Source organism: Podarcis erhardii (genome assembly GCF_964252035.2).
Source record: "Podarcis erhardii genome assembly, chromosome: 8".
Taxonomy (NCBI): Eukaryota; Metazoa; Chordata; class Lepidosauria; order Squamata; family Lacertidae; genus Podarcis; species Podarcis erhardii.
The window spans coordinates 52,613,300-52,625,699 of record NC_138499.1 but is presented as its reverse complement, the minus strand read 5'-3'; the positions used below and the strand labels follow the sequence as shown (position 1 = coordinate 52,625,699).

At 38.8% G+C, this 12,400-nt stretch overlaps 1 protein-coding gene across 4 annotated transcripts in view; it reads right to left on the bottom strand.

Annotated features, from left to right (window-relative positions):
• Positions 1-5,937: 5,937 nt before the first annotated feature.
• Positions 5,938-12,400, bottom strand: part of CDH7 (cadherin 7) — a 120,635-nt gene continuing 114,172 nt past the window's right edge. For all 4 annotated transcript variants that reach the window (XM_081875077.1, XM_081875078.1, XM_081875080.1 and 1 more), the window contains exon 12: positions 5,938-7,373. In XM_081875077.1, coding sequence (XP_081731203.1) covers positions 6,880-7,373 — 494 coding nt within the window. In that variant the 3' untranslated portion in view covers positions 5,938-6,879. The remainder of the gene's footprint in view (positions 7,374-12,400) is intronic.

The window sequence follows — 12,400 nt, the reverse complement described above, 5'->3', positions numbered from 1 at the left end:
CCTTCCTTCGGATGGATCACTAAGTGACCTTAGCAACATCAACAGCTCTGTAGCTGCCTAATAAGCCTTAGGACATCACCTCCATGTTATTCTTCATAACTTTCTTTATAGATGTCTGATTAATTTACTTTTTTAAAAAGAAAATAAAGCTAAAAGTTCAAGGCCCCTGCTTGAGGGAAGGGAATGAACTTGAAGATAAATTAGGAATTATTCAAAGTTCTAGCTTAAAATGAACTTGATTCACCTGTAGTTCATTGGGTATTTTCACCTGGTAATTTGGGGAACTACTTTCTGATGTAGTTAAAATATTTTTTGAACTAACTTAGTGAACTTCATTCGGCTGGACTTGTTCATTTGGCTGGTTTACCCACATTTCAAAGGTAGTCCAAGATTAAGCTACAGTGTTTCCCTCTCTCCCCCCTTTATACTTTTTAAATGTTTTGACTAGCCTGGAGTAGACATTGCTATGTAACTGATGCAAACTGCCATGTAATTATTGCAAGTTCATACAGAAGAACCGATATTCAAATGAATATAATGGGTTATAGCACCTAAAAGTGATCCATAGGATAAGGCTTTTAAAATGCCCACCCAACACATACCTTCGGATGGAAACCAACATTAATTTACACTTCTAACATGAGAGATTTCCAGATTGGCTAAGAGAAGGGTGATATTATTCAAAGTAACATATGTTCCAGTTACATTGTGATTGGCCAGAAGGGCATGCTCACATATTTCTAATTTAAGTCAACAGCCCATCTCAGAGCTTAGGGGCTACAGAAGCACAAGGGTATGACTCCATCTGCTCACTTTATTTAGCGGGGTACTAAACCAAACTTCAGGTTGTAATAAAATAGTGTGGCACTGTACACCAAATTAAACCAGAAAATATAATAAACATTTGTTAAAACATCATCAGCCCATACTCTGTGCATGGGAAGTATTTGGCTTCCCACATCTCTTTAAAGTAACGGTTTTGAAATCTTTGACCTTCATGAAACAGGTTACATTGGTTTGCAGGTTGTGTTATTAGTGCACACTCAGTTCCCACAGACACTGCCCAGTCCTGTGAAGCAACACAATTGCCTTCTGTGAATTAAGAGTGCACCATAAAACATATCCAACACTTTTCTGTGGCTATATGTTGCAGGGGGATATCAGCAGTGGTGGGCAGGCTGCCTTTTTTGGAAGCCAAATTCTCAATACTGAGCTTCTTCATAAGAATCTGCTGCATCTGTTTTTATACTTGTACCAGTTCTGCTGCCACAGTAACAACTGACAAGCACATATGCCACTTGCAACCATTTGCACAACCATCTCCATCCATGTACAATAGCTATTTTTGCAAGCAGCCATGGAAACCCAAGGACACAGAGTCTAAGCAAAAGGCTTAAATGTACTATACCAAAAGCAGTTCAAGTTCATAATTAAAACAGGTTTGCCTTACAGAGGTATAAAGCATGCAGGGTACTTATTCAGTGGCTGAGGCTCACCTGTGTTAGGAGGAATGAGAAAAGTAATTAAGGAAGTGATGGAGCATTCAAATTTGATTCACCAGTCTCTTTTTCTCTTAATGACTCTAATGACTGTTTCACATCCTTCCCCTTGGCTGCATTTTCTGTGATCGTTTAACAAGTAGTTTTCATGCTAACCCATCATTATGTTGCTGTTTTTCAGGGGCTGAGTGGTTTAAAAAAATACTTCAATCATTTAGGAAATACAAAGGCAGTCAGACTTAGGCTGACCATTCCAGTCAGACTTGAATGGTCTAATGGTGTCTTCAGTGTCTGGTTTGATATCACATTTAGTCCCAATTGACGAGTACTTAGTCTCAATGAGAAGATACACTATAATTATATCAGGGAGTGCTGAGGCAGAGCAAAGATGTAATAAATGTCAGTGAGTGTGCAAATTTTGGAGCTTGACCTGATTCACTTTTGCTTCTTCTACATCTTTCTCCCCTTGTTATGTACCCAGATAAAACAGACATTATAAAAGATAATGAAGTTATCTATAATGAAGACCATGTTACAAGTAATGAACCTCAAAAGGTTCTAAGGTTTGGCTTTGCTGAGCATCTATAAATTGGGGCACAACAGATGGTTGACAGCTGAAGTCTTTGATTAGGCTTGGAACATGATAAGAATAGTGGTTTGTACCAATAACATGTAGGTTACTACTGATTATTATATACGTGGAAGTGCAACTCTGCCTGTCACTGCCCACACAATACCTTTTTATGGAAGGAAGCATGTGGAATCAAAATCCTCTCAGCAAACAGGTCTTAAGAACCAAACAATATATTAGCAATATAAGATACTTCCATTTGGACTGCAGCTTGAGACACCAAAGTAATGCAATGGTAGAGCACCTGATAGTACACCACTTATTTATATTATATGCTGATAGGCCAGGTTTTTAGGATTAGGCAAGAAATTGGATTATGTACATGGAGCCTGAAGTGATTTACAGCCAAAGTTAACAGTGTAGTATATCAAACATTAAAATATACAGCAAACTAGGAAATGTGGCATCAAATGTGAATCAATAATTGTTAGCTAAACATGTCCACATTCTTGAATTTACTCATGCTCACATCAAAATATTCTGTTCCAATATTAATGTCTCAGCTAACTTAATCTGTGTCTCTCATTCTGTGGAATCAACAGAAATATCTAACAATAAAAAAATACCTTGAAACAAAGATCATTCACAACTCTCCTGACCAATTTAAATCATAGGAACATTTGCCACCAGATTAGCTGCCCGGAGTGGCTGGGGAAACTCAGCCAGATGGGCGGGGTATAAATAAATTATTATTATTATTATTATTATTATTATTATTATTATTATTAAACATTATGTATATAGATATTGCAGTCAAGCACCCTGGTCAAGTAATGACTTATGTGTTCCTGAACTCTCGTGTCCACATTGAGGTTCCAGAAATGCAAAGGAATACTTGGGCAGAGGGGCCCAACTGAAATGAGTGGGAGAACTATATGTGCAAGATCTGAACACACTTGGGTCTCTATACTGGACTTAAAGGATGGAATAATATTGTTTTGACCTTAACATTTGCAACCGATGAGACTTATTGTGAAGAACAATAGATCAATGGAATCGTGTTCATGGCATGGATTAGGTAACAATGCAGTTTATATCTTTGAAAAAGGATATTATACAGCTATATACATATAGAGAGAGAAACATGTATGAGGACTACAGTTGTTTTGAGTGATGACAACACTTCATTATTTAAATGCAAATATAGGGGCCAGGATCTGCAGAGACACTTTAGCAGTGCAATCAGATGCATGTCTACTTAGAAGCCCTATTTAGAAGCGAAAGTGGCCCATGTCTCTCAAAGGGCTCCGTAGCATTTCTTTACTTTATTCTATGAATATCCTATCACAAATTCTTTAGTTTAAAAAGTAATTTGGCAGGTGACATGAGGTTTGAGAAACGGAAACCAAAAGCTACAATCGCCCTTCAGAGCTAAATGCACAAGTCTTTGGATCCTGGCCTTGAACTACAGTATTTTCAAGCTGCAAGGAGAAGCTTCTTCAAGAATTTTCTATGAAACCTTATTGTGCAACAAGTACAAAACTCCTGCAGCCCAACTTCTAATTGAGGTTCATGAACTTGACATTGTTTAAAACTTTTTTATTGGAAATCTTACATATGTGACTAAAAGTCAAGGACAATATTTTTGAGTTCCATTACAAAATCAGTACATTATATATATATATATATATATATATATATATATATATATATATATATATACACATATATACATATATATATACATACACACACACTAGAAGCAAAGTCTACTGAATCATGAAACAATGATTGTCTACAAAAAAGTTACCCAAGGTAAAGAATTGTGTTGTGCATGAACAAATTTTATTCTTTTGATGAAGCTGAAGGCCACTTTCATGTAGTTCATTGACAATGCTGAGCTGCAAGAATTACAGAGCCTTAAGGAAATTCCTCCATCCATTGTGATAGTTTTTCCTTCCTACAAGAGTCCTTTTTCAAAAGGAACAAATTCAGATTGAGCACTACCTTCTATAGGATAGGTTCTCAGAATGTCAGGTGGGCCTCCCTATGGTGGTGCTAGTAGTTGCTAGGGAAGGCACAAACTTCACCCCAACAGGAGCCTGTCTCAGCTATGTATGTGTTCAGTTGGCAGAGTGTGAACTTGTAAAGCACTCCAGCTAGGTAACTGGAAGACTGTGTTGGGGGCCAATGGCTTTCAGATCTTTTTCTGCCTAGGACAAGAGGCAGCTCATGCAGAGAATTTGTTTTGTGTAAATTACAAAGTTTGGGAATGATCGAAAACCATTCGCATCCTGACTCAGGGAGGCTCACAGTAACAGATTCTGAGAACCCTGCCCCTATTTTCCCCCAAATTAGGCTTAGTGAGTACCACCAATAATTTCTTCTGTCCCCCTCCCCCAACTCCATCAATGAATGCGAAAAGACATTGGAATCAAAATTTATCAAAGAAGAGAGAAAAATGTGTGAAATTCTTGGGGGCGGTGTGCTTACCTTATTTCCAAAGTGACCAAGAGGTATTTGTGTGTTCTTTCATTCATTCTATAAATCACCTCTTCAATGGTTTGCATTCTGCAGCCTTCCCTGAAAACCCCTCAGCTTGGCTTTCCTGTAAGCACAGGATGGTGGAGCACACCTGACAGTGGTTTTGCTGTGAAGTGTTTGGTAAAAGGAAAGATACCCTTAGAAACAAAATTAGCCATTTAGTAGCTAGCTTCCCTGGCTCTAAGGGCTCAAGGGAAGACATTGCGGCACAAACTTCTTTCACAGGACTTTTTCAAGTCAGGAAGTGCAGGTAGCCAGGGAGGCGGCAGAGTACTGAGGAGAAATGTTTACTGGAAATTAAAAGAAGAAAACACACACACACACACACACACACACACACACACCACCTGGCCACCTCACAATAAAGTAAGCTCTGTCTCACACCCACCAATATTCTGAAAAAAATTCTGAAGCAATTTGCAAAGAACAATGAGAACGAGGCAGAAAAAACAGAACCTTTCTCACAGGGGGCTAAATCTCTTGAGCAATGGAGGACAGGTTTCAGCACATGGCTAGTCCTAGTCCTTCAAACCCTTAAGTTCCAGCACTATTCAGTTTTGGAGCAAGTCTTGAAAACCAAGAATGGAGGGGTTAATGTTTTCAGGATTGAGCCTTATTCAGGAACTCAAAAGCAATCTTCAGAAAAACAAAGGGGTAAGTGTGAGAAAGACGAAAATAGGAAAAGACTATTAAAATAAAGCGCTATTCTACTTGAATCCATGTCCTATTTGCTAGTAATAAATCAGGACAGCTAAAATATAAATATTGCCTGAATCATAAAAACTTGTCATAGTCTAATAAATTCTAGTTCAAAAAATCCAACATTATTTTAACCGACTGCAATAATCCTTCGAGTTTGGCACACCTGAACCAGCATAGAGTTGATGTGTTATGAAGTTAACTCCCTGGGGGGGAAATACTTATGTGCATCAGGATCTGAAGATGGATTCTGGTGCTAATCGTACCACACTGCTTAACATATGAAAGAAATGTAAAAGAGTCTTTTGCTGCCGAGTCTTTTGCTGTGATTCCGCAGCAGCAAAAGAGGTAGCAAACTTGATGGAAGGTGCAGGTTTGTTTAAATCGTTGGAGCTCATAGAATGGATGACCTTGAAAGCTACAACTTGCATTAGAGACGCTCCCGACTGCCTCTGTAGTCTCCTTTTGAAAATGCAAAGTACAAACATTTTATTCAAATATCTTAGACATTGTAATGGCTCAGAAGAACAATGACAGTGGTGTGTCCTTGTAGCAGTGTTCCTCTCAGAGAGATGAACGAGGGACTCAATTGCTTCACTGTAATTTCTCTATTTCCATGCTTCATTTCCTTCATGTAGCTGAGACTAGAGGAAAAAACAGCATGTTCTCAAGCACCTAATACCATGATGCAGTATAATAAACCTGAATGTGATGGAGACTGGAGCTCCAAAATAAACATAACTTTACACATCAATGTTTTATTTAAAAACAAATAAAAAATGAAGAAAGGATAAGTTCTCCTGTACTAATCAGAAGAGGTAAGGATAATTTAAAAAAACCCTGTAAATAGACAGCAATTCCCCCCCATACCTACATAGGCATCACAAAACTGTGGTAATCACTTTCCAGATCTCTGATTTGACATATCCTGGAAACAATTTTGATAAGGCAATGGCACATGTTGCAGATTTTCATAACAGGAATTGCAATCTATTTTTAGAGTCACCCAGATATTTACAGAGGCTTTTGGACTAAATAGCTTTTAAGACCAACATTTTAAAAAGTCATCGTGTTGGATTTGTTTCTGAGCCAGCAAACTGCATGCAACACTGTAAATAAAAGAACTTTGCATCAGTAGTAGACAATATATTGTATTAACATTGTACGTAGTAAATGATTTCCCCCTTCTCTCCACTAAGCAAAGACTCTGCAGTCTAGACCCAGCAGTACTGCGAAGGCATCTACAGGATATCATTGGCTCATTGAGGTCACAGTGCATTACTTACTCTTAGAGGTTGGTTGCCTCTGCAGGTATACGAGGGTTGCTATCTATTTGCACATGCCCGAGCATCTTAATGTTATCAAAATAATGCCATTGGATGCTCAGAATCTGTGTGTGTTCAGTGCAGTCCCTAGGACAAAGTTCTAATGAAGATATGCTTCACCAAGGCAAAAAGAAACCCAAAAGGTTAAAAATGGAGAAATATTTACAGATTTTCCTTAGTCCTAGATATTGAGTTTTTATTTTCTTTTTCTTTAGTGCATCGTCATAGAAAGGTTCAAAGGCTATGAATACAAATTTTCTGGTCCAGTTCCATACATGTCTGCAAGCCGTTTAAAACGAGGCCCCCAGTCACTGAGGTAATCGTAATTCTGATCTGAGTTTGAACTGATAGAATCTAAAGAGCTGAGTGACTCAGCCACCGAACCATTTCCCTCAAATGCGTATGTCTGCAGGGAATCATACGGTGGAGCACAAGGATCCACATCAGCCTCTTTTAGTCTTTCCCAAATAAATTCCCGAAAAATGACGTTATCCGGGATGCTTTTAAAGGATGGTCTACTCAAGAACTGGATCTCTGGCGTTACATCCCTCCTCGTTTTTGTGTCTCGGATGATGTTGAGGTTCCTCAAGGCTGCCATATCAAAGGCCTCGGTGTCTTCCTCTCCGCCTCCCTCATCATCATATCTGACTATGTTTTCCCTGATATCCCTCTCTTCATCGAAAACAAGGGGCTCCTTTTTCCGTCGTCTCATTGTAACAATGAGTAGGACAAGCACTGCAATGGAAGAGGCAATACATTTAGCGAAGGCATATACTGAACTTTATCCATTCATTAAGGTTTTACTTACCAGCAGAGCTATTTCTAAATTATGCATAAGAGAACCGCTCACACACTATGGTGGTCATACCATACAGTCAGTTTTTAAATTTGCTAACAAGTTCTAAAATGGCTTTTAGACCAAGGGCTTTCAGACATTAAACAATTTATTGCCACCCTCATCCTGATTTAACATCTTCATATGCAATTCTATATACTACACTGGCTGCCAAAACATAAATTTCCAGAGCCAGCTCGGGCCAAATATTACAACCTCACAGCCATGCAATAAAAAGAGACCTTCTTCTGAACTCTTAATTGCTCAGGTGATAAAAGCACATTCATAAACATACCATGTGTAATTTAACTGTCAGACTTTGGGAAGTGACTCCATTATTGAAGTATATGACGACAGGCTGCCTGATGAAGTATTCGATCCTTGATTGGGAAATTCAGGGTTGTTAAATAATGTCTAACATAAGTCTCCGTTTGTGCATTAAAAGCATCTCTCTAATAGATAACACTTTCCTTTAATGCAGAGTACGGCACTGTGTACCTGTGAATTATTTCTGATGAGAACTGCAAAGGCTGCTGGCATTTATTAGATCAGGCCTATGATATGACGATGTAATAATTTTGCTATTTCTGATGCTTAAGAGGATTTGTTGTTGGCTTTGGTGCGAAGATGAGCATTTGTGGAAACAGTCAAAGACTATTCAACATTTAAGTGTTGAGAGTCAGAGTGTGGAGAGGGCATTGCTTCCCAAGCAAAGGAGAGACATTAAAAGTTCTTTTTGTGCCAGGAAAATCTGGCAGGGAAAAAAAAGTTTTTAAGCTTTCATCCTTGCTTTCATTTAACTTGTAGGATTTCAACCCGCAGCCTGCAATTGCGTATGGTTGAAATTGTGTAAGTTAAATGCACATAAGATGTGACCATACTCTAATGATGATGGGTGATCTCCAGAGTTAGCCACATGCAGAGTAGGCCCATTTAAACCAATGGAAGTTCATGGATTTCAATAGGCCTGCACTTAGCATGACTTGTATAACACATAATAATCCAGATAGATGGATAGGATAGATAGATAGATAGATAGATGATAGATAGATGATAGATAGATGATAGATAGATAGATAATCATACTAAGCTGTACCATACATTTATCATCATTTGCAACCAATGTTGTTCATAAATCAAGCAAAGACATCATTTCAGTTCCAGATAACACATGCACATTGTTTTAAGGGTAGCTCATCTATTTGTTGTTTTACTTTAAAAACAAAGGATATAAATTGTTCTATTTGCCTTCAATAAGCAATATAACCTACTGGAAGGAACCTACAGTCCAAGTTCCATAAGTCCTTAAACAGAGCTGGACGGTCCAGTGTGCATCACAGTAGAGATACATTAACTGTTTTCTCATAAATTGTGATGGCTTATTGGTTGTTTGCAACAACAATAGCTGCAGAACTACAAGTTGCAGAAAATACCGCTCCCCTAAAATGATGTTTTAAGTATGCAATTTAACTCAGTGGCTACATTAGCACAATAACACATAAATGAAAACGTTTTGACGTATTCTAATTTTCAAATGTATACTACCTTTAACAGTGGTATACAGTGAGGTTGAGTAGGGCGCCTCTTCCATGTTTCTCTTCTTAGATGGCTAAATCTCTGCTCTGAGTATAGGGAAAGGTACTATGTAGGCACATTAACAAGTGGGACCTGCAACTAACATACTGCAGTCCTCCTCTTTAAGACTGCAACTAGCTAACCAGCATCAGGCACCAATTATTTGCTGTTTTGTCTACTGCTGAAAACCTACCTATTTGCTCAGGTGTTCCCAGGCAATGAGCTTTTAAACAATTCTTGGATGCCACCACTGTACATTTTATTTTATTCTTTTATTGCATGGCTAATTGTCATGATACTGTTTGTAATGAAAGGTGGCATATAAATGAGCTGAAGAAATAAGATGTGGGGATAATATTGAAAGTGGGCTTTGGAAGACTTGTTCTGTGGGGTGGAAAAGTCTGTAGCAGAACACACTGTGAATCTAGAAGGCTGGTTTTCAAAGCTGTGAAAATCAGTCACCTTTGGCAAGTGGCAATCTTATTGTGGCCAATTTCATAGGTTGATAATGAGCACAAACGCAAGGTAAGAACTATAAAGTCATTAAACTGGAAAGATTTCAGGACTTAGCACTACAATTTTATGAAATAAAATATTGAGGATAGTAATAAGATTCAAATGAAGAGCCCACTGATGAAGCTCGTCTCTTTTCTCTTTTAAAAGAATTACTTTTGACCACACTAGGATAGTACTACAGCCATGTATTGAGCAGTTAATCTTTTCTTTGCTCCAGTGAAAATGTGTTTTCACACTATGACATGTTCAGCAGACTTCATCTGGGGAGTTAAATACCTGCTAATAAGTGCAAAATATATGAAACTTAGTAGATCTGCCAGCCTAGAGGTACAATAAAAATCACGATAAAATGAATGTTTTATGTGGTTATGCCTCACACAGCCCACGATTGCTTGAAGCCAAGAAAAATATGAAGTCCTTTGAAAGGTTAAACATTTTAGCATTTAAATGGCTTTAAGAGAATATTAATTTCTAATCACTCCAACTGCTCCTGAACAATAATTTTTAACCTCTGCATGAATAAATCCCACTTTAGCGACTCTGCAAGAGTCATGGCACTCGCTGCCTGCAAAACCAGTTAGTGCTGAATTCCAGTGCAAGAACAGTTGGAATTCGACAGGAACTGCTTTAGGAGAGATACTGAAGGAGAAAGGGAGGGGAATCCCAACAACTTCATGGCAATAATCAGTGTCTAGTTGAATGGCCAGAAAAGCTAATTTTCAGGATTGTTCGTTAGTCTTACTTATAACCACAACCTCCAGGCTTCAAAACTGAAAATCTACCATTGCTACAAGCATACAGCACATCCCCACTAAGCCACATATTTTAAAATAGATGACTGAGCACTCCTAAACCTGCCTTGGATTAACCCCAAAATTTTATGACCCCCCCCCCCCCACAAATCAGAAGACCTAAATTAATTTTTCTGAACCAACCACAGAGGAAATCAAAAAAATTGCCTGCCTATCTTCTTGCAAGGTTTCCTTCTCTATAGCAAGTGAATAAATCTGAAGGCACTCCATTGGTTTGTATGGGGGAGCACTGCAGGTGCCCAATCAAAGTGTAGATATGTTTATTGTCTACTTACCTTTGGCAGGGTACCCACCCTTGGATTGGGCCCTATGCTATGGATCAGCATTGAGTGCTGTCCCCTCACCATATATTGGGCCCCAACAATGGTGAGATTATTCCCCAAATTATACTCAGCAGAAAATAAACCCCCTCTTCATTCCCCAGATTGGGTCCTTAAGTCATTTACTTTTCCTCTCTGGAATTGAGAGAGAATTCCTTTGCATGTTTAGAGTAGCTCAGTTGATGGAGCATGAGACTCAATCTCAGGGTCATGGAGTTTGAGCCCCACATTGGGCGAATATTCCTGCATTGTACTCTACCATTCTACAGTTCTGTGTTTAATCAGAAGTAAGTCCCATTGCATCATATAGGGCTTATTCTCAGGTAGGAATGGGTGAATCTGATAATTTCAGTTGCTCTAAGTTTGTTATTTTCCCACTCTTAAGTACAGTTCTCCACATTTCAATCAATTTCAGTTCCCCATTTATTCACTCTTAAGTTCAATTATCCATATTCCCACATCAGTTTACTTTTTTTTAAAAAAAAAAGTCCTTATGAAAATTCACCAGCATTTTAGTGTCTCCTAACATACACATTTTTGTATGCAATTTTCCCCAATAGATGCATTTTGTGCACATTTTAGCATAAGCATTTTGTACACATAGTGCATGGGTAGGCAAACTAAGGCCCAGGGGCCGGATCTGGCCCGATCGCCTTCTAAATCGAGCCCATGGATGGTCCGGGAATCAGCGTGTTTTTACAGGAGTAGAATGTGTCCTTTTATTTAAAATGCGTCTCTGGGTTATTTGTGGGGCCTACCTGATGTTTTTACATGAGTAGAATGTGTGCTTTTATTTAAAATGCATCTCTGGGTTATTTGTGGGGCATAGGAATTCATTCATTTCCCCCCCAAAAAAATATAGTCCGGCCCCCCCCAAGGTCTCAGGGACAGTAGACCTGCTGAAAAAGTTTGCTGACCCACGGAAGGTGCAAATTAGGTAGTTTGCCTTTAAACACCAACTGAATCAAATTTCTTCCCCATCCGTACTCCCAGTAAAGTTTGTATAGGTGAAGTTGACTATTATTCGCCAGCTTGTTTCAATCCAGACTGGGGATAATTAAGGAGCCAGTAGAGTTTGCATCTCCCTTGAGACTGAGCAGAGCAATCTTATTAGCTTGGCTAGGAAGAACATGGCTGCCATCTCTGCCCTGGAACAACCCATACAATCTATGAAATGAGTACAAAGTAAGAGTACACTCCAGCCAAAATGAATGTTATGAGTTTGGTTGATGAAGTGACACCAGCAGGGAGGCTAGTACACCCACCTCTGGTACCAAAAGCCAGGTTGAACATACATGGTTTCTAAAGTTCAGGTTTGAGTTTGGCAAGGTTCAAGAGGAAGGCAATTAAGACTCTTAAAGTGCAATTACCAGAAATGCTGCACTCTCTGTGTGATCCTCCAAAACATTCCAGGTGAATGTGCTGTTTTCACCAAAAAGTAGTGGATTCATGTTTATTTTTGTTTCTTTATTTATATTAGGGGCAATGCCAGCTTTGAAGGACCACCTTATTCCACACAAACATTCCACACAAACAGGGGAAAAGAGAGGACCCAAATAATTACCACCCAGTCAGTCTGACATCAATACCAGGGAAGATTCTGGAGCAGATCATTAAGCAAACAGTCTGTGAGCACCTAGAAAGGAATGCTGTGATCACCAATAGTCAGCATGGATTTCTGAAAAATAAGTCATGTCAGACTAA